A 21,695-nucleotide genomic window follows, 5' to 3' on the forward strand; every position below is an offset into this window, starting at 1 on the left:
GAGTTTCCGAACACAATTCACTGGTGTTAACAGAAGATGCGGAGTGAACTCAGTTAAATTCAGCGGTGTGGAACGCCATGGTGTTGAAAGGAGGTGAACGGGTTACTTTATGGGCGATAGGATTTAATGCACTTGCTCGTGCGCTTCTTGTTGCGAGTTACTCTCCAAATAGTGGTAGTTCTTTTTTTATCGAGTCACGATCTGTTTCACCAAAGACAGATTGTGTACCAGTTTCACTGGCAACATTACTGGTAAGGAGCATCGAAAAACTAAAAGGTGTTTCTCCCTTTCCTCCAATGGTGGCCACTTGGCTTCTTATGGCTTTACAAGAGGGGGGTACAGGTATTCTTTCAAAGGATTCTTTGCCTGAAAAGAAGATTAGATTAAATGGTATTCTATTTTTTTTCAAGGAAAGCCGCAAAAGTTCGTATGATAAAGGCAACCAATGCAAAACTTTCTTTATCAGAAATTACAGAAACAGGCGATGTGATTGTGCATTGTGTGGCCAATAAAACGTTTTCAGAGGGAGCACAAGTGCGACTGCACATGGGTCGAGGTATTACTGAGTCTATTGATATCCTGGATAATTTGAAGAATGCATGGAATGATTATTGCTCCATTATGGAAAGGCGTCTGTTACTTGGCATATACTAACGTATTAGGGGGATTCTACTGACTTGTAAGTGAATATATTTATTGTTTATTTCTAATCTTTTTTTGTGTGTGTTTTTATTTGTTTTTTTTTGAGTCATTCTATAACTGCCCTCTTGAGGAATTGTAATTGGTAATTTTTCTCAATGCATTTAATAAGTATCCACCCATCTAGACTTTTTAAAAAAAACAAAGAAAAAAAAAGGATTATTTCTTTAAATCAGTCAAAGTCTAATGAGGGTAGTTATTGTGGGTGCCGGAATTTCGGGTTTGTCGCTTGCATCATTTTTGCGTCGATTGAATATTGATTGCGTTGTTCTTGAGCAAGCACCGTTTCTAAATGCGACATACCAAGCACCGTTTACACTTTTCGCTAATGCACTAAGTTGCTACAAAGCGTTTGATATGAAACATGTGCTTGATGGAGGTGATGTCGTGTCTGATGCCTTCTTTGGTATCTTAGATGAAAAATTGCACTGGCTTCTTAAGGTGCGCAACAGGACGGTAAACCTGCGGGTATTGGGAGAAGAAGACAGAATACCGCTCAGCACGGCACCTCCTGCTAATAGTGAGTCTATTGTCTCACGCCGCCTTGCAGAGCAGGTCAAACAAGAACTCGGATGCGTCCCACTGCGCGCCACCTTCTCGGCGGAGTATCTCCGTACCGTATTGCGGCATCATGTGGAGGATATACGCTTTGGGAGCCGTGTGGTAGATCTTTTTCCACATGAGGGTATTAAAGGTGGTGTACATGTTGTATTAGAAAATGGAAAGACAGAATGGGGCGATGTTGTTGTCGGAGCAGATGGTGCATATAGTAGTATACGAAAAATTTTATACCCTGGTGAATATGTTGGTACAAGTAGTAGATCACTTGGAATGACGCAAGTTGATGGATTCGTTAATATTACTAGTGACAGCTGTCTTACAGGTGATGTCCCTGTTGAGGTATGGGGTACACGTCGTACACTTTCATGTGTACCACTACGACGAGAAGGAAAGAGACAACTTGCTTTTTCCGCCACACTGTTTGATCCACCTAAAGAAGTAGTGGATATTTCTGCTGAAACGGATGCTATGGCCGTTCGGGAAATCTATCGTTCTCTGCTACGTCGAGAGTTTGCTGTATTTGGTAATGATATTTCGCAAGCCCTTGGTAAGGCAGAGCTGGCTATTCCAACGGAAATGTTGGAAGTTCCTGTTATGCCCCGTTGGTATAATAAACGTGCCGTTTTAATTGGCGAAGCCGCACATGGATCACTTCCTTCGTTTCTCGCACAGGATGCTTCTCTGTGTGTTGAGGATGCCGCACTACTTGCTACTTCACTTGTTGATGTTCCACTTCTCACTGATACAGGATTTGAGTACGCGTTCAAGCAGTTTGAGACTGTACGTCGTGATCGTGTAGAACGTTATATTCGCCAATCACGGCGAGCTCGTCGATTCACTGCTTTTGCATTTCCAGCTGTAAGAAACGCATTTTTGACTTTGACACCGTCCCCTGCGTTGATGTGGTTCCAGAAGTGGCTATCAAATTGGTCGTACAGCTCTCAACAGTTAGAAGTGGATCCAAAGACAAAGATGGAAATAGCATACAGAAACTAAGGTATCGATTTCTCACTTTGATCTACGTTCACCCAGGCTATATTATTATTATTATTGTTATTATTATTACGATTTTTCTTTTGTTGTGTGAATTACATCCCTTCAGAAAAAAAAAAAGAAAAAAAAGATCTGACTCCATCCTGAATTCAACTTGCTCGCCTCCTCGAAGGAAAGGAAATGCCGATTGTTTCTTTTTTTGTTCTCAATAGTTTCTTTTGGTTTTCTCTCTTTATTTCTCTCGTCGTGCCTGGTTACTACTAATGTTATTCGTATTTTTATTTGTTTCTTCATGATAATTGCAAGGGCGGACTACTTCATTTTGAAGAATGGGTGCCATACTTTACGCCCTTGTGGCATCTGCTGAGGGAATTCCACTAGCAGAATGTCATGCGTCTTCAAGTACACATGGTGAGAATGCCAAGAAAGTGCTTGCGAGTATTAAAGGAGCTATAATAGAAAGAAAATGTCTTGGATACAATGGTTATTCATTTGATATTCTCCCACATAGAGATGGTACTGTTTACATGTCTGTGACGGAGGATTCTTGTAATCGTGCTATTTCATTCAGATTTCTTGATGGTGCACGACGACGTTGTCATGCTCAGCGTGGTAATCCTGTTGCTCTTGCTGCAGAACTCAAAAAAGAGGTGGAGTTTTTTAATGATACCCAAAGCACAAAAATACGTGAAATCCGGTCAGAAATAGCGCAGGTGAAAGAAGAGATGGTTCGCAATGTAGACAAATTAATGTACCGTAGTGACAGGCTCGACACACTTTTGATAAAATCATCCGCTCTAGAAGATGAGTCATCGTTATTTCGCCAAAATGCGAGGGATCTTAAACGTCGTCTTATTTGTCGTCGTATTTTGTTATGCACGGTAATAACTTTGGTTGTAATAGCATTAATATTTACCTTTATATTGCTAATATGTTCAAGAGATGGTGTTAATTTCCATCGATGTGGTGGCAGCACTTGAGTGTTTTCCTTGATTCTGTGAAAAGTATTTTTTCACTAATGTTTTTGGTTCGCTGACAACAGTTTACAGTGATTTTTTTCGCTTTTTTTCTTTTTTGTGCGTGTGCATGGTCACATATTTCTTGCTGTTTACGGAGGAGAATAGAAGAGAAAGAAATATATATTATTTCTAGTTTAGCTTCTGTTAAATATATTTTTTTCGTTATTACACTTATTACTAATACTGTCTGTGATTATTTTCTTTTACCTCTTGCGTCATGTCAATTTTGTTCTCGTTGTACCTTTCTCTCTCTCTCTCCTTTTTTTTCGTAGATACGTCACCGTGAACGGGTGCAAAGATAAGTTCTATTTGTAAATCATGGATTCCTTTCACTATGAGGAGGTGCTGCTAAGCAAAATAATTGTGGAGGGGGAAATGATGCGCTATCCGTGCCCATGTGGGGATTTGTTTGAACTTTCTCTTGAAGATTTTGCCGCTGGGGAAAATGTAGCGCAGTGCCCTACCTGCTCTCTCACACTCCTTATCATTTGCAGTGATGAGGAACGCTTAACTTTTCTGCGCCAGTTCGCGTCCGGGGAGGACGGACGGTGTCCTCTCTCTATTTAATACTCTTCAACTTGTGAGTTTAATTTGAACATGTCTGCATAGGCATTTTTTTTTCTTTTTTACTAATATTATCACTACTTTCTTTTCTTTTTTTCTTTATTTCTTTACTCTTCATAGCTGAATAATTACGGAGTTTTAAAGTTAAAAGAGTGAAAACAAAACAAAAAACAAAAAAAAACAAGAAGTTGGAATACCTCTTTCGGTATTTTCTTTTTTGATCTGTTCCTTTTCTCCCTTCTTCTGTGTACTGTTTCCTTTTTTCTTCTTTTATTCTATTATTTTCCCCTTGTGTTTGTGAAGGGAATAAGATAAGACGAGAAAACGGGGGTAATTCCCCTCACGCCATCACTCATCGCTGCAGTTCATGCTTCGACGACTTTACATTCGGGCGGATGTGCCGGCCGGCGCGGCGGGGCGTCTCTTGTCCATCGCGGCCGAGGCGCGGGAGGCCCTCACGAAACAACTCGGCGCCCTCAAGGAGGAGTGCAAAGGACAGGGATTGGATTTGGCAGACATGAACGATGCCTCCCGCGCGGCCATGCGGTCATTGCAAGAGAGTCTCAAACAAGCAAAAGTAGATGATGAGCAATTCAAAGGAAAGTGCACCACACTCTCGGCCTCCATTAAGGCATACACGACGCGGTTGTCAAATTTACAGAACGAGGCGCGCTCCATTCAGGCCGAGGCGGACGCCCTTTTGAAACTCATGTGGGGGACAGAAACACCGCAGAAGACCGCCTCGTTTGCATCACCTCCAAATTCAGTCCATGATGCTAATGCTACTGCTACACATGATAATTCCAAAGAAGATGAATTTGTTGTGGAACCTCCAGCTATTGCTAAAGTATTAGAGAGCGAACAGCGAAGTACCGAACGTGTCGAAGCGGAACGTGTGCAAGGAACTATAAAGCGGTCTACAGAAGAAGTGAAGTCTGAAGAAATTGAGGTGGAAACTATTGAAGTAGAAGTGGAACCCACCGAGGACCCAGCTGACACTATGAAAATCACAGATATTACCAAGGATTTGTATGAACGGGGTGTAAACTTCTCTGACTGCTTGGATGCGCGTTCACTGCGGCAACGGTACAAGGACGTGCTTGCAGGCAAATTTCACCCTGGTGTTCCACCTGGCACACCGAACACCACCTCAAAAGCAGCAGAAACTAACATCAATCAACCCCGTATGCCACAGAATCGATCATATCAACATCAATATCAACAACAACAACCCAATACGAATGAATCCGGACTTGCCCATGATCCTTACCCTAATGCATACAGAAAGATGGTTGATCCCATGAAACATGTTTGGGAACTCAAGAATGAGCTTGCAGCAGAGAAGGGTATTGATCCCAATAGTGTAGATCTCTGGAGTGGAAAATGCAAATTGGAGGATCACAAACTTCTGTATGACTACCCATCTGTACAGAATTATCCTATCGAGGTACGCCAGAAAGGGGATATTCCCCGTTAATACATTATGAATTATTTATCTCCACAACAACAAAAAAAAGGAATTGCAGAAAAAAAGGGGGAAAAGAGAAAGCTGCGAGAATTCTTTTTTTTTTGTTATTTACACATTCAGTTCATATTGTATTATTTTGCTGGTTTTGTGGAAAAAAAAAAATAAATAAATTTGCTTTACACTTCTTTTTTTTTATAATTCTCTTCTATAAGTTTTTTTTTCTATTTACTTCTTATTTTATTTAAATACCATACCTCATTTGAAGGCTAGATGTATCGTGAATCGGATGTATTTGTAGCGCTAGAGTCATTGGAAGCGCGACGTAAGGTTACTCAGCGTCGTGTATTTATCATAACTCTAGTTGTTTTTAGTGTCGTTGCAGGAGGGTCTTTTGCATGTGTCTTTTTTGGCGTTTCAGAAATTATAAATAAAGACAAAATACTTATGAATGATGGTCTTGGTGAGGTGATGACAATTCTTGGTATTTTCTTTACCTTGCCGTGCATCCTTTGTATTATAGCTCTTGCGGTATTCGCGTTGAATTTTCCTCGTTGTCGTACCATCCCTTCTTGTAGCAAATTTTTTGTTCTTGCCCTAAGTATTATCTCCTCTACTCTGCAACAGATATTAACTGATGTGTATCTTTTTTCGTTCATTGGCCCTTACGCTTTATCAGTTGTTGTTGTTGACATATTTGTACTTCTCTGTCATGCATATTCTCGATTTCGACAGTTTTACTTCCCAACTATCTTTACAATATTCCTTTTTACTGGAAAGATGGCTGTCTTGTGGGTTTTTGCGAACAAAATACATTTGGATTGTAAGTTGGGATCCATTGGTGTTCGTGCGGTGCTATTCTTGACAATACCTATTGTTCAACTTCCAATATACATGACAATACCACGGGAGTTAAACACCTTAGAAAATTCTTCTTATCAAGAGACTATTGTTGAAAATTTCAACAATAATTTTAACCTCCTTCTTCTTCATTTGTTGAACTCTCTTGACGTCATTTCAATGTATGTCTCTTTTGTAGTTAAAGAACCGAAAGGGAAAGATTTTTTACCAACGCCAGAACCTTTTCGTATTCTTATTATTATTATCGTTTGTATCGCATACGTTGGAAACAATATTGCTGTAATACATCTCTTCTTTAAACGTGATGGAGTTGAGCATGCTGAATTAAAATGCTTGCCTAGAAATTTACGTGATGCAACTAATCAGTGGAGTAGCACTGATTTTAGTGGAAGCCATAAACGTCGAATCATTCAGTATATGCTATTTCTTCTTGTTGTATGCGATATTCCTCTTTTGGCAGTACGCATACAGCTTTGGTGTCGGGGGTATCAAATGTTAAACGTATTTGTGACAAAGAATATTAAGTCTATTCTTGATGTTATTATGGTGGTACTACGAGTAGAACACTCCGATGGATACAATGAACGTAGTAGGTATATGCTTCCCGAAGATAGTTAACCTTTCAGAGAAATATCGCTGTAGTTATTGGATTTGGTTTTTCTGTTTTATTATATTTCCTATTTCTGTACTTATGTGATAAATGTCTTTCTATTTCTATGTTCTTTTCTTTTTATTGTTTTTTTTTTCTCATATACCTTCCTTTATATTTTCAACATACTCTTGAGTTTCGGATTAGTAATGCTTCATGAGAGTCAGGTATTTGATGCGAAAAAACTACAAAGTGCCACTTTGGGTTTGTCTCGACCCTTGGACTTTCTCACTACAAGAGGGAAGCATGTAGAAGGGAACATACATGGTATTATGTTTTACTCCCCATCGTCTGTCAATGCTGATAGTAGCAGCCGTCTCAGAAACCACAAAACTGCAATTGGTACTTTTGGAGGCAACAAATACTCTCGTCGCACAGGAATATAATGGAATATGATTTTTACTGACATCTCTGAGTATAACTATATACATCTACACATTCTGTTTCCTTTTCATGCTTCAATCTGTTTAATTCATATTGCTACCATTCGTCTTAATATTTTTATTCTCCTGTTTTTTCTCTAGTATTGTTCTTACTCTTTTCTGGTTTCTCTTTTTTTGTGTTTTTTTTTTTTTGGAGACCTTGCAATAGAAAATGGTGTGGCCTTGCTATAGTTGATTGGTTCATAGGGTACACTTCGCTACTCTAATGAGTATCTCAAAAGACAACACTTGTGCGGCAAAGCGTAGTTTTTGAAAGAGCAAGTCTGAGAATTACCAAGAAAACAAAACAATCATGAATACGCTGCGGGGCTTCTATGGTATATTTCGCTGTGTCTAGAAATCCAGATATTATAAGAGTGTTTGAAAAGGAAATGTTTTAGATTCGAGAGGGGATTAGAAACTTTTTCTCGCAGAAAGAAAAATCAATATTGCATCGTTAATATGAATCTGCCAAGGCGCAATTGTCTAATGAGAACTGTTGGGTTGAACAGAATATAAGAGTTAATAAATAAATAAATAAATAAATATAATATAATATATATATGTATATATATATGTATATATTTATATATACATATATATATGGTTTCACCAACCCAATGCCCACACCCATAGCCCCCAGAAAAAAAAAGTCCAACAAGCCAACAAACGTGGAGGTATCCTCGATGAAAATATCAACCAACACCCTTTCAAAGGTAGGCTAGGGGGTGGGGAAAAGAAAAAAACACATTCAAACATCGTAGTGGACAAGACATGGGTCATGGAGAATATTTTATGTTTCAATGGGATATGGTCAACATGGTTTTATTTGGTCTTGGAAAGAAATTCGACGCAAGGCGTTTCGAGAGGGCAGATGATTAAGAACACTGACATTGTAAAGGAGGGTGTGTGGTTCGGGTTAAAGTGTGTTTAAGACCTCCTTTTCGGCAATTGGCAAAATGGTTTTATGGAGTATGGGGAGTTTTTGAGGCCCATTGTGGTTTATTGCCGTTATTTTCCTCAATATAGTGGTGAATAAAAAACTATCGATGTTATTGTTATTATTATCTATTTATTTATTTATTTATTATATTTTTGGAGGGAAAGGGGAGGACTAGAGTATTATTGTCTTTTATGTTTGAAAACAGATTTTTTTTAGCAAGGAAAAAAAAAAATAATAATAATAAATAATGGAGGCAAATACGTGGAATTGTTCTCAATGTAACCGCGCCAATAGGGCGGACTGCACCGTGTGTGGTTTCTGCGGCAGTACCGCTGCCAGCACGGCCGCCCCCTCGGCTGTGTCGCCGCAGGCCGCATCATTAAGTCTTTTGGATGAATTGTTTTCGGTGACGACGGAGGCAACGACAACACCGCACGACGTGAGGGATGACTTCTTTCTTCAGTTGTTTGACAATGCAACAATAAGTGGTGGCTCGAGACATAGTGGGGGTTCAAAAATTGTTACCATTGGCCATTTGGAGGAGCGACGGATGTTGATTGGGAATCTTCTAGGTGATGGTGACGCGCGGTGGTACGAGGTGTCCATTATATTACAACGTTTTTGCCCTTTGCTAGAATTGGAGAAAACACAACTGCAGGAAATGAATAAGCAGTTTGGGAACCATTCTTCAATAAACTTGATACACACTGAATTAATGGAGCGATGTTCCCGTGATTTTTTCTCCACAGCACCCTTTCTAGAGTTTTTACAAACGTTTAAACACGTTTCTGTTTTTCCAACATTAAGACTCTTACCATTAGTTGAACCACTTTACCATTGTGTACAGGAATGGGTAGAGGGGCAAAACGGTTTACGCGCTGTACTTTCCAATTTGTCTCTGTTGAAAGAGCTTCAGCTATTGGTTCAAGCAATATCGGATAAATTTGCTTCTGCAGTCTTTTCTTCTGCTCGTTCAGTTTATGAGGCATTGTTATTATCAGCTTTAACTGATATTTGCCGATATTGTATACAGTTGATGTGTACGTCTATCCCTCATGATCTCTACCCATTTTCAGGAAATACCTTGCAATCTGTTATAGATCACAATTCTACTATTATCTCCCATGTAGAAGAAGAGTTGCGAAACTATCAAAAAATGTTGCAACTGTTAAATATGGCTCGTTCTACAGCATACCACAAATGTTCAGAAGATATCCAGGCAAATGTTTCCCCTCTTATTGCTGAACTTCTTTCCATTTTTGATATGTTTTCTCTGGCACCTTTGTTACCTCTTGACAAACACAAAACCAAGGAAAACCGATGTAAGATAAGTGGACTTAAACTGGATTCTAGTAACCTTGATGAAGGGGATGAAGAAGTAGATGCTTTTGCGTGTCGATATTGGAAAGAAACCCTGGGTCTTTCTATACCCCTATAAGAACTAAATTTAAAATATTTTTCTGAGCAATTAGAAAGATATCATAAAAATTTTCATGATGTGTCTTAAATTATTTTAATGTGGTTGATTTAGTAGGTGTTTATGTGGGTGTATGATTGTGATGTTTGTGCGCGTCTACAGCTCCATTATTATTATTATTATTACTATTCTATGCCCTTTTGCAACTAGTATTGCTAATATTTTTGACAAGAATAATTTATTTTGTTTTTTATTTATTCTTTTTTTTATTTTTATTTTTTGCTGCTGTGTCGGTGCCTTCATGTGAATATGTGTTTTTTTTTTGTCACACATACACACCTATCTATTTTCTCTTTCTGACTGATTTTTCTCTTTACTTTGAATCTTTATTTTTCTTTATTTTTATTTTTATATTTTTTCTTCACTTATCTGAGAAACTACAGAGTACGGTCTAAAATGCTCTCAAAGGAAGTACCTTCCGTTCGCGCCCCCACATTTGATGATATTGCTATTGAAAACCGTAAACGTCTGGAATTGATGGGTATTGTGCCAAGTAACAAGGCAGTAGTGCACTCTTTAATGCAAATGATGTCATGTATGGGGGAGTTGTCTAATCTTGCGTACAATAATGAGGCCTCACTGTCACCTTTTGAGCACAGTGAAGTACGGGCTGTAATAGGAAAAATGGCTGTCTGTTTGGCCACTATGGGCGAGGCATTTGATATTAATGTAGGTCATGCCGCAATGGAATCCATCGTGAAACAGCCCCAGAAAACAACAGATTCTACATCATCAAGATTGCCCAGAAGTGAAGAAAAAAAGTCAGAACCTTTAAGAGTTACATCTGGTGGAAATAGTAATGATCACAAGGAGCCTGATATTCTACTCTCGCCAACATCCAACAGAGAATTCTTTGGTTATCTTGATGAATTAATTACCTACGATAAGAAAGACTTTGAAAACGCTGATTTAAAATGGGTGGCACCACTACCGGATGGAACAATTCAGGAATTAATCGAAAATGGTTCTACAATCAACGTACAATACGAGGATCTTCCCAAGTATTTGGATTGTGTTAAGCAATACCGCAATGCTCGTGGAAATGAAAACTACACAAACAAACGTGGGCAAGATCATCACCCAAATTTTTCAATGACACAACAAAGTAGAAGTGCAGCAATTCCAGCTACAAATAATAATCAGGTACAAAACAAAGAACAATCTCTATTTTCCCCAAACAATCTGGAGACTGGTTTACTAAGTCCCAATAATAATAATAATAATAATAATAATAATAATAATAATAATAATAATAATAATAATAATAATAATCAAACTTTTACTATGATGTCTGATGCATCGGTACCGAAGGTAAACCACACTCCCGTTCAATCCACTGTCGACGTTGCAAGTACTTCTGGAGGTGATTTCTACACCAAAGTGGATGCTCTAAGGCGAGGTCAGGTGACGGGAGCACAAATCGCGCAACTCAATTTAACTTTTAGTTTGCCCCGTAATGGGAAACTTGTAGAACTTATTCCTAATGGTATTCATGTACGAGTTACATCAGCTAATGTTGCAGAGTTCATTCGACTTCTTGATGACAAGTCTGCTATTCTAAATGGCAAGGTTCGTCGATTGGAGAGTATCAAACGACTTGAGGTTACAGGGGCAATCCCTCAAGATCTTTCGAGGGAGAAGGATAAATTTTCTCCCACTCATTTCTCAAAGGATATTTTTTCTCCCTACGAGGAACGTACAAGTTTTTTAGTTGATTGTGACGCATCTGAAGAGATTTTACCTGCTTTTATTAAGGAGAGGGAGCAACAAAAACAACGAAAAATAGAGAGTATTTACTTACGTACTGTCCGACAAGGTGACATTAGGGGTTGGAAAGCTATTATTGAACATGTCCTCTCTGATCCATCTATTTTAAAAGAATATGGGGTAACATTCTGTGTACCTGCTGGGGTTGCGCCAGATACAACAGAAGAAGAGCAGACAACGGGAGTTCATGAACTAATGAAAAACGGCACCACTACCCCTGTGGAAGATACTCAACTATGGCATTTTTCTAGGATGATCGAGCCGTACTACCATCCATCTGTTTAAGGTTGTCTTTATTATATATATATATATATATATATATCATTCTCTTTTTTTTCTTTTTTTTTTCGGGTTTGAGATGCGATTGTGTGTACATGTTTACCCTTATACACAGTAGTATATATATAGATATATATATATATACAGGTGTTTGTATGGGCGTTCTGATTTTCGGTGTCTCTTTCTTTTTTTTTTCTGGCGATGTGTCCAATGTTGTGGGATCCAGGTAAAAAAAAAGTTATTGTTTTCTTTTTTACATACATGCGTTAAACCGACTTTTTTTTGTTTCCCTTTTCACCTTCGTTTTATCATTTTTTTTGTGTTTTCTCTTGTTTACTTTTTTGTTTATTTATTTATTTATTTTACCATCTCACTGGGAATAAGTCCCATGAATATCAACGAAACCGATAGCCTGTGGCTGCAAAAGAGTATTCACATGGCGGACCCGATCCCCGATGCCACTTGTAAGGAGAATGAATTAAATGTTAATGGAAAGCAAGTTGAAGAGACAGTAACAGTTCCCACGACGAAAGTAGACAATGAGGTCGAGTTAACTAAAATGCCTTTTAGTGGGGCTTCTATACGGGTGATGCAATGCCCTTCACAGCGAGTTTCATGTCGGCTTTCCATGTCAAACACAGCTTTTGCATCACTTCAAGAAATCGATGAGTTACGCTTACGTGTGAGTCATTTGAATCGTGAACGACTTAAATGGTCTAATAGTCAAAGAGATTTAGAGATTGCTCGATTCGAACTAACTCAAGCACGTGAGGAATTACAAACTATGCGGGAGTATGTTAAAGCCATAAAAAGTGAACTAGATGAGGCTAATGCAAGGGCAGATCGTGAAGCAAAAGGAAGACATAGACTAGAAACGCAGATGAGTGAATTGGTTGAACAGCGAAAAAATGAAAGTGATTTTCTAAAACAACAACTTGACAATATTAAGGAGGAACACGATAAGCGTCTTGCAGAAATGAGTGAACGCTCAGAACTTGAGAATAATTCACGTGCAGAAATCATGCGCGAGCAAATAATCAGAATCACTGAAGAATTAGAGACTATGGAATCAAATAACATTAATGCGGAACAGGAGCGAGTTCGTTTACAAACTGAAAATGAGGGATTTCGAGATGTTATAAAGACTCTTAGAGAAAAACTTGAAGATTCACAACGTTCTTTGGAGGGATACATTTCTCGCTGTTCTGAACTAGAAAATATGCATACAGAATTTGTTGAGAAAATTGAAAAAACACATACAGAAGCGTTAAATACACAATTGCGACAGAGTGAAGAGCAACTACGTCAAATAACAGCTTCTAAGGACGAAATTGTAAAAGATCTTAAAGATGAATTACATCTACTTAAGGATAAAAATCGTACCCTCAGTGATGAGTTGTCTTCACTACGTCACCGGTGCAATCTTTCAGAAGAAGAGATAAAACAGTTAAGTCATGATCATGAAAAAGAAATAAAACGCCTTCGAGATGAACATCATCTTGTGATATGTCGGCAACAGCTACAGACGGAGGCACTTGTCCGGGAAGCAAAAGGTGGTAGATTGTCTATGGAGGAGGAAAAATCATCTTTAAAACGTCAATTGGAAAGGTCATCAAAGGAACTTTCAACTGTCAGTGCTGTGTTGGTGCAACGGGAGAAGCATATAAATCAACTGGAAAAAGATATTGCTATCTTAAAAGAAACTGCAATGAAAGGGGAACAGGAATTAATTTCTGTGTCTAAGGATGCTGAAACACTTCGTGAGGCATTAAATCACGCAGAGGAGCGAGTACAACGATTAATGGCTCAACAGGATAATTCTGATGCTGACTATACGAAAGACTTCCGAAATTTAAAAGATCAACTCGCCTCAACACAGGAAGAACTTGTTCTTGTGAAGAGTGAGCTTTCTGCTACTGTACAGGATAAAATAAAGCAAGAAACTGAGAGCAGAAGCATCATAACGGAGTTACGAAGTAAACTGGAAGATTTAGAGCGTGAAAAGGAAGGTTTAAAACAGATTTCGCGTTCTAAGAAGGAAGCAGAAGAAATGGCAGAAGAATATAAGAATAAATTTACTTCTATGTGTAAAAGAGCAGAAAATCTAGATATTGAACTTAATGCTGCTACAAACAGATGTGCGTTACTTGAAAGACGACTTGACGAAGAACTACGAAGATCATTGAGAAATGTTTCATTGTCCCCAACTCCTCAACGTCAGAATTGTAATGAAAAGAGACTTCGAAGCGCTTCTTCTGTAAATGTTCCTCTTTCAATTACAACGACTTGTCCTTTAAAAAAGAGTCGATCTGTCGAACCGCGTATGTTTACTATAAGTGGATTTGAAGGGGCAGAACTTCTTGCAGAAATTAAACAGTTGCCTTATGCAACAGTGGCAGAATGTCGTTCAAATGCACCAGTACCTTCTAACTTAACCCATTTAATTACTAATGGTCAGTTAACAATTAAATTACTAACAGCTCTTGTGAGAGGGTGTTGGATCCTACCAGAGAAATATGTCCGTGATTCTGTAAAAGCACATCATTGGCTTGAAGAGAGTGTATACGGATTCCGTCATGAGGAACTTCCTTTATTAAATCAACGTGTTGGATTCACAGAAGGATTTATTTCTTCCAGGCATTACAATACTGCTAATCTTATTGTCTCAGAGGGTGGCGCAAGAGTGGAGAGCGACCTACATGTGGCGGACATTGTTTTGTGCACACACAGTGAATATGGTCATATGGACGGGATACGGACAATGACGTGGGACAAGGTTGTGGAACTTATTTACCCAGTTAAAGTTGGTGAGACTCAGTAGAATAGAGGAGAACAGAAACAATGAGATATGAATAGACAGAGAGAGATAAAGAAGAAAATATAACAGTAGAGAAGGTTACAGTTCCGTGATTATGCTAGATTTACAGATTAATCACCAAGAAACCGAGGCAAAGAAAAATAGAAAGAAACATTGTTATTTTTTTTTTTCTATTTTCTAAATAATCTTTAATTCAATTGCTCTGACGTCGATTTCTCAGTATGGTATGGCTCACTACATTTCTTTTTCCTAGGTAATATGATGTTTATTTTCATTTTTCTCTTTTCTCTCTATTTATTTATGTAAACATAAAATTGTTAGGGGAATAATAATAATAATAATAATAAAATGACCCGTTATCGAGGAGCAAATTTCCAAATAAAGGAGGAAGAAGAAGAAGAAGAATACTACATTGATGATGACAAAAAGCTTTCAAAAAAGAAGGCGGATTTTGATGACCTCTTCCGTGACGCTACTACATTTGATCGATTCATACTGATTGTGGGTTCACTTGCAGCCTTCGCAAATGGTATGAGTACTCCTCTCTTCATGTTCATTTATGGGCAAATGACTCATCGTGCTTTTATAGGAAACCCAAAGGATGTGACAAGACAATTTGCTATCACTATGGTAATACTCGGCGTCAGTACATCCGTTCTTGCAGCCGTGCAAAGTATCTGCTGGATTTTAACTTCTGTCAAGCTTGTTTCAAGGTTAAAGATACGTTTTTTTGACGCTGTTTTACGACAAGAAATTGATTGGCATGACAAGCATAAACCTGGTGAATTGGTATCACGACTGATTATTGATTCGTATACGGTAGAAAACGGGATTAGTGAAAAAATGTCTACTGGTATTATGAATTTGGGTATGACCCTATTTGGATTTTTTTTTGCTATCATTGCATGTTGGGAAATTACTTTACTTCTTATGGCGGGAATGCCTATAGGAGGCATTGTGGCTGGAGTAATGATGTTTTTTGTAAACCGTTACTCATCTGACGCTCGAGAAGCTTATTCAGCAGCGGCCTCTCTTGCCACTGAAGTAATGCAAAATGTCAGAACAACTCAGGTGTTTCATAGAGAAGAATACGAAGTCAATCGTTTTTCCAGTTTTCTTATTGATTCCCGTAAAGCAGGAGTTATGAAACAGTTCTTTATTGGTACAACAACTGGTCTTATAATGGCTGTAATGTTTTTGGCTTTAGCCAGTTGTTTGGGATTTTCCCTTTTTCTTTTGGAACAGGGAAGAGCTGACGTTGGTGGTATTTCTTCCGCCTTTATGTCTGCTCTCTATTCAGCAACAGGTATGCTAATGTTTTTTCCCAGTCTTATTGCATTTGTGGATTCAAGATCAGCGGCTTATGAAATCATTAAAACAATTGACCGTATTCCACAAATTGATATTGATAATGTTGGTATACCTTGTAATGGTTTTAATGATTCTATTGTGTTTAAGATGGTTTCTTTTCGATATGATGGTCGCCAGAGCATACCTGTGTTCAATGGAATAAACCTCAAAATACATAAAGGAAGAAAAATAGCCTTTACAGGTGCAACTGGATGTGGTAAATCTACTATTATAAGTCTCATTCAAAGATTCTACGATCCTACTGAAGGCGCAATACTAATAGATGGAAAAGATTTAAGGTTATTAGATCTTTATGGATGGCGAGAGCAAATAGGAGTGGTTTCTCAGGAGCCTAATCTTTTTTCAGGTACTATTGTAGATAATGTTCGCATGGGAAGATCTCGTGCAAGCTTGGATGAGATTATAGCTGCCTGTAAACGATCAAAGATTCATGAAACTATTATGCAATTACCACAAGGATACTATACTTCAGTAGGTGAAGGAAAGTTAAGTGGAGGGCAAAAGCAACGTGTAGCCATCGCCCGTGCTTTAATTAGGAATCCATCAATACTTTTACTAGATGAGGCAACAAGTGCACTGGATCGAAAATCTGAAATGGAAATGCAAGAATCACTGGATATTTTAATGAGAGAGGAAGGTATGACGGTTATTGTGGTGGCACACAGACTTTCGACAATTCGACACGTGGATTGTATATACCATTTGGAAAAAACTAATGGAGAAGGTTCTTACATTTCAGAATGGGGAACTTTTGATGAACTAATACGTCAAAATGGTCGTTTTGCTGCTTTAGCTAGGTTGCTGGGTTGTGGATCAGTTTCAAACAGGGTTAATAATTTTGATAGTAATCCTAATTCTAATGGTAATACTTCATATAACGGTTTGGGATACGGTGAATCAATGAATGAAGTGAATGAAATGGAAGAAATTAATGAAATGAATGATAACCAATTTAATGAATCTCTTGGCTCAAATAATAGTTGTGTATCCTCTAATATTCCATATGATTATCTTGCAGAATACGAAGTTAACCAAGCCCAAGTTTCCTTTCGAAGAGTAGCACATCTTACTGGAAGAAAAATATCTATTTTTCTTGGTGCACTAGGTTCTATACTTAATGCACCTATATTACCTGCAGCGGCAGTTTTTTATGGTGCTGCGGTCTCCGTTATGGCTACATACAGTGTGGATGGTAATGATAAAGACTTACGTAAAGGTATATTAAAGGCCTCATTATTTTTTGTTGGTTTAGCTGTTTTAAGTATTGTGAGTTCAATGCTTCAGTGTTTTTATGGAATTTCAGGGGAATATCTTACATATTCTCTTAGAACAGATCTTTTTCGTGCCATATTGCGTCAAGATCAGTCTTTTTTTGATATTCCTGGTCGTGATCCTGGTGGTCTAGCTGGTATTATTTCTGGTGATTGTGAGGTTATTCATCAGCTTTGGGGACCAGCTTTGGGCTCCATTATTCGTACTGTTGGATTCATTACTGCAGGTATTGTTATTGCTTTGCTTTTTCAATGGAAAGTAGCACTTGTCGCTGGGTCATGTATGCCATTAGTTTGTCTCGCTTTAGTAATTCAAGACAGACTTCTTTCTAAAGAAATTTCACAAAAAACAGATGATGTACTTTACACAATAACCAATGAATGTTTTTCATCAATTCGTACTATTACATCATACAATCTTAAGGAGCGAATGATACGCCGATATTGCCGCGCTATTGCTGATGACCAACGGAGATCTGAAAGATTAAGCATTTTTTATGGATTAATTTCCGGTTCGATACAGTTTTTATTTTATGGAACTGTTGGAATTGCATTTTGGTATGGAGGGATACTTATTGATAAATCTGAAGCAACATTTGCTGAAGTTATGATTGCTTCCATATCTATTATGTTTTGTTTGCTAAATGTTGGTGTAGAAGTAGGAAATTTGGTGAAAAATTATCGTAATGCTGTGCGTTCTGGTAAGAAAGTCTTTTCGGTTATAGATAGAGTCCCTGATGTTGATGTGTACGAAGACGGTGATGAGGATATAGGACATGGATGTGATATTGTATTTGAAAAATTGTGTTTTTCATATCCATTACGCCCCGATTGGATTGTACTCAACTCTACTGACCTTTACTTTGGTACTGGAACTTCTAATGGACTCATTGGTCAGACAGGTTGCGGCAAGTCTACCGTTATTGAAATTCTTGCTCGTTTTTATAATCCTAAATATGGCCATATTTTCATAAATGGAAAAAAATTATCTGAATTAGATATTGTTACATGGAGGGAAAATATCAGTATCGTATTTCAGGAACCTTCTTTGTTTAGTGGTACTGTGCGAGAAAATATTCGATATTCAATGGAAGATGCCACTGATGAAGAGATCGAAGAAGCTGCACGTACAGCATGTATTCATGATGAAATTATCCGCATGCCAAATGGTTATGATACACAAGTGGGATATCTCGGACGCAACTTAAGTGGTGGACAGAAACAGAGAGTCGCCATCGCGAGAGGGATACTGCGAAAACCCCGACTTCTTCTGCTTGATGAGGCCACCAGCGCGTTGGACAAGGCGACAGAAGCTAATGTTAAGCAAAAACTTGATGAATTACAGCAGCAATATGGAATAACAACAATTAGCATTGCCCATAGTTTGTCTACAATACGAGACTGTGACCAGATTTTAATGATGGAACGAGGAAGATGCATTGCACGGGGAAACCATGCAGAACTTATCTTACTGAACAGCGAGTATAAGGCCTACTGGGAGCTGGCTCAATAGGTAGTTTAATGCAGAAAAAAAAGTTCCAACCTATTTTTTCTCTCTTCTTCCTTTTTCGTCTGCCAGGATGTATACCGCCGAGATTTTTATTTTTTTTTCTTTGTTTTTCTGTGCAAATTTATTACTTTCAGTACTGTTTGTCTTTCGATGTGCCTAGTTCATTTTTTTTTAATTCTTTTCTTTATCCCTCTCCCTGTTACTATTGTCTATATGAAAAAAACCTTATTTGGGATGGTGATCTAATTATGTGATTAATATTTTCTTCTTATCTGCTGCCGAGAGGGAAAGAGATTTTAAAAGATTCTGTTTACACCGTTTCCTAGATTATTTCTAAATCTATTGTCAATTGGGTTATTTGAACCTTTTTTTCCCTTCTTTTTCTTTTTTCAAATGCATGGCTAGGTGAAGAGGAAGTAAACCATATCGTTGTATCGTGACTACATTTACAATATTTTTTTATTTTTATTTTTTGTGTGTTTTCAACGGTTTCAAGATAACCCTTGTTGGTGTGAATTTTAAGGGTTATGGCTTTTTCAATATAAGCGTGTAGCACGACAAAAAAAAAGTGACTCTTTATATATTGAGAATATTAGAATGGAGTGATCTGATTTTATATGTGCCTTTCCGGAAAAAAAAAATGTACAACATTATTTTTTTTTTGATTTTGATACAGTTCACAGAAAAATGTGAACTTTGTAAGCTCGTCCAAACCATTCCCTACCCTCTAGCCTGGGCAAGACGGTGTGCAAAAATTTTTTTTGGGCGCTTTGTTTTTCTCAATACTTTATGATTATGGGTAGTGCTTTTTTTTTTTGTATACGTTAATGGATTTTTTTTCTTGTTTTATGCAATGTGCACCAACCGAGGAAAAAGGGAAAACTATTATTATTATTATTATTATTATTATTATTATTATTATTATTATTATTATTATTATTATTATTATTATTATTATTATTTCTTATCTTTTATTTAGGTAATACTAGCTTGTAGACTGTTTTTTTCTTTTGGTGTGGAGGAGGGGTGGAGCTCACAGTTGAGCAAAGTTAGAGTTCTTTTAAATGGAGGTTCCTGTGGGAATTGGTGAGCATATTGCTCTTGAGGAAAATGACGATCAGTGGTTTCAGGGAATGTCTTGGAGCTCACGAATCCAGGGGTTTTTGCTATTTACTGTACTAGGATTTTTCTCAAGTGTAATGGGGTGGATCGCTTTGGGCATGGGATACTACTGGAAATATTCTGTTTTATCAACACTGGGAGCTCTCATGTCGTTAGCGAGTACATTCATCATAATGGGACCTATTGCCCAGCTTCATTACATGTTCGACGACTACAGACGCACATCTTCTATTCTCTACATTGGATCATTATTCTTGAGCCTCATAATTGCTGTGGTGTACAAATCGGCACTTTTGTGTGGATTATGTGGGTTGTTTCAGTACGGCTGTTTGGTGTGGTATTCTCTTTCATATGTTCCTTATGGTCAGGAAGCCATTGGTGGTTTTCTAGGTCGTTTAGTCTTTCAGTAGAGGATGCGTTGAATTATCCGTAATTATGCATATAGTACAAAAAAAATTTCACTTTGGGAGGATTACTGCGTTTATGAAATCTATTAAAGAGTGTTTTTTTTTTTACTCTATTATTTTTTAAAAGAGATACTCTCATACTGAGCTATTAATTCCTGTATCAAATTGGGAGTACAGTTTTTTTTTTGATACGCCACACTCCCACAAACATCTATTTGTGTATGACCTAATTCATAACTCAAGGCATGATTACTGTTGCAATGTGACTGCTCTGTGGATTGTGGCTATACTATTCTCTTTTTCTTTTTCCTCCTTTTCTATTTGTCAATCAGCCAAAAACCATACACATGAATTATTGTTTCTACAAGATAAAAAGGTGGGTGGAATGGCGGACTTGAAAATGACGTCAGTTTCCTAGAGGTGCTCCCCAGAAGATGAAGAAGAAGAAAAAGGCACATTTCTGCGGGCGTTGTTCGGTCGGAAAACTCATATGCCCTGCAGAACATTTGCGATAGGCTTGGGTGTTACGCTAAAGAACGTGCGCATTTCCGAGTAACAAGGCATTAAAAAAAGTTGTTTTCATTTGTGAAATTTATAGAAGTTTGGCGTCTGGTAGCCAATTCGGGTTTGGAATTAGTATGGAGAAGAAAATGGAAACAACAGGAAAATGACGATGATGACTCTAATAATGGCAACCAGCCCATCACGGTGACAGTTTTCAAGTGTTGTTCATTACCGTAGGGAAACCAAGAGTCAACAGCAGCAGCACCGTCCTCATGTGCATCATGCTGTTGATCTGCTGCTTTGTGAGGCCAACAACCCTCATAACCAGTGGCGTCCTCTTTGTGTATGTTGTTATCCTTTTCAGAAAAGGAACATCTGCCACCATACCATGAACTACGCCACCCACATCTAATTAGTACTGAACCATGTGTGTGTGGAGAAGAGAACCCTAGTGCTTTTTTGAAAGGGATTCTGCAGTGAAGAGTGTGTAGTGGGCATTCCATTATCCCTAACAGTCCTGCAAATGGTCCCATACATCACTGGTATTGTGGTGATTGCCCATACTTTGACCACACAGATGAAACAGGAATAGTGTGGTGCTAAACTGCTGCATGTGGGTGACAGTGTGTGGGAGTGTAAATGAAAACACTTCACAAAAGTATAAGAAAAATAGGTTGTTGGCTTTATCCATTGCCGATAGGGGTGATGCGTGTGTGAGGGAACTGTCTCCCCACACACACAAAGAAAACAGGAAACACAAGGGAATAATACTTTGTATTTATGGAGTGGTTTGTCCATGTGGACTCATTAACATTACACCGCAACAGGTTCCACAACGAGACCTGTCTCTTGACATTGCGTCTCTCTTACACAATTTGATTTTAGTGCTGCATCAGTAGTGCGGGCTCAATCCTTGAAGTTACTGAGTCTGAATCAGGTGGATTCTGTGCAGAGGGTTGTGTCCAATCAGGAATTTAGTTGTGTGTTGTCTGT

At 38.1% G+C, this 21,695-nt stretch overlaps 11 protein-coding genes across 11 annotated transcripts; 10 read left to right on the top strand and 1 right to left on the bottom strand.

Annotated features, from left to right (window-relative positions):
• Nucleotides 1-77: 77 nt before the first annotated feature.
• LSM04_003465 (uncharacterized protein) lies at nucleotides 78-654 on the top strand (the record flags this gene model as incomplete). The annotated part of the gene is made up of 2 exons (XM_067338849.1): nucleotides 78-390; nucleotides 476-654. 2 exons carry the CDS (start codon nucleotides 78-80, stop codon nucleotides 652-654), a joined length of 492 nt encoding a protein of 163 aa, XP_067185952.1.
• A 231-nt stretch (nucleotides 655-885) lies between these two features.
• LSM04_000513 (uncharacterized protein) lies at nucleotides 886-2,256 on the top strand (the record flags this gene model as incomplete). Its single annotated transcript, XM_067338850.1, has 1 exon — nucleotides 886-2,256. One exon carries the CDS (start codon nucleotides 886-888, stop codon nucleotides 2,254-2,256), a length of 1,371 nt encoding a protein of 456 aa, XP_067185937.1.
• A 326-nt stretch (nucleotides 2,257-2,582) lies between these two features.
• Nucleotides 2,583-3,233, top strand: LSM04_008561 (Synaptobrevin; the record flags this gene model as incomplete). Its single annotated transcript, XM_067338851.1, has 1 exon — nucleotides 2,583-3,233. The coding sequence occupies one exon, from the start codon at nucleotides 2,583-2,585 to the stop codon at nucleotides 3,231-3,233; it is 651 nt and encodes a 216-aa protein (XP_067185988.1).
• A 970-nt stretch (nucleotides 3,234-4,203) lies between these two features.
• On the top strand, nucleotides 4,204-5,313 carry LSM04_001883 (uncharacterized protein; the record flags this gene model as incomplete). Its single annotated transcript, XM_067338852.1, has 1 exon — nucleotides 4,204-5,313. The coding sequence occupies one exon, from the start codon at nucleotides 4,204-4,206 to the stop codon at nucleotides 5,311-5,313; it is 1,110 nt and encodes a 369-aa protein (XP_067185945.1).
• A 261-nt stretch (nucleotides 5,314-5,574) lies between these two features.
• Nucleotides 5,575-6,780, top strand: LSM04_006189 (uncharacterized protein; the record flags this gene model as incomplete). The annotated part of the gene is made up of 1 exon (XM_067338853.1): nucleotides 5,575-6,780. The coding sequence occupies one exon, from the start codon at nucleotides 5,575-5,577 to the stop codon at nucleotides 6,778-6,780; it is 1,206 nt and encodes a 401-aa protein (XP_067185971.1).
• A 1,643-nt stretch (nucleotides 6,781-8,423) lies between these two features.
• Nucleotides 8,424-9,614, top strand: LSM04_009047 (uncharacterized protein; the record flags this gene model as incomplete). The annotated part of the gene is made up of 1 exon (XM_067338854.1): nucleotides 8,424-9,614. The coding sequence occupies one exon, from the start codon at nucleotides 8,424-8,426 to the stop codon at nucleotides 9,612-9,614; it is 1,191 nt and encodes a 396-aa protein (XP_067185991.1).
• A 435-nt stretch (nucleotides 9,615-10,049) lies between these two features.
• On the top strand, nucleotides 10,050-11,705 carry LSM04_007786 (HECT domain; the record flags this gene model as incomplete). Its single annotated transcript, XM_067338855.1, has 1 exon — nucleotides 10,050-11,705. One exon carries the CDS (start codon nucleotides 10,050-10,052, stop codon nucleotides 11,703-11,705), a length of 1,656 nt encoding a protein of 551 aa, XP_067185984.1.
• Nucleotides 11,706-12,087: 382 nt separating this feature from the next.
• Nucleotides 12,088-14,520, top strand: LSM04_000405 (uncharacterized protein; the record flags this gene model as incomplete). The annotated part of the gene is made up of 1 exon (XM_067338857.1): nucleotides 12,088-14,520. One exon carries the CDS (start codon nucleotides 12,088-12,090, stop codon nucleotides 14,518-14,520), a length of 2,433 nt encoding a protein of 810 aa, XP_067185936.1.
• A 345-nt stretch (nucleotides 14,521-14,865) lies between these two features.
• On the top strand, nucleotides 14,866-18,672 carry LSM04_007373 (ABC transporter type 1; the record flags this gene model as incomplete). Its single annotated transcript, XM_067338858.1, has 1 exon — nucleotides 14,866-18,672. One exon carries the CDS (start codon nucleotides 14,866-14,868, stop codon nucleotides 18,670-18,672), a length of 3,807 nt encoding a protein of 1,268 aa, XP_067185979.1.
• Nucleotides 18,673-19,733: 1,061 nt separating this feature from the next.
• On the top strand, nucleotides 19,734-20,201 carry LSM04_001991 (Vesicle transport protein; the record flags this gene model as incomplete). The annotated part of the gene is made up of 1 exon (XM_067338859.1): nucleotides 19,734-20,201. The coding sequence occupies one exon, from the start codon at nucleotides 19,734-19,736 to the stop codon at nucleotides 20,199-20,201; it is 468 nt and encodes a 155-aa protein (XP_067185946.1).
• Nucleotides 20,202-20,761: 560 nt separating this feature from the next.
• LSM04_002822 (uncharacterized protein) lies at nucleotides 20,762-21,235 on the bottom strand (the record flags this gene model as incomplete). Its single annotated transcript, XM_067338860.1, has 1 exon — nucleotides 20,762-21,235. The coding sequence occupies one exon, from the start codon at nucleotides 21,233-21,235 to the stop codon at nucleotides 20,762-20,764; it is 474 nt and encodes a 157-aa protein (XP_067185948.1).
• Between the last annotated feature and the right edge of the window lie 460 nt (nucleotides 21,236-21,695).

Source organism: Trypanosoma melophagium, assembly GCF_022059095.1.
Source record: "Trypanosoma melophagium isolate St. Kilda chromosome Unknown ctg8segment1, whole genome shotgun sequence".
NCBI classification, from domain to species: Eukaryota; Euglenozoa; class Kinetoplastea; order Trypanosomatida; family Trypanosomatidae; genus Trypanosoma; species Trypanosoma melophagium.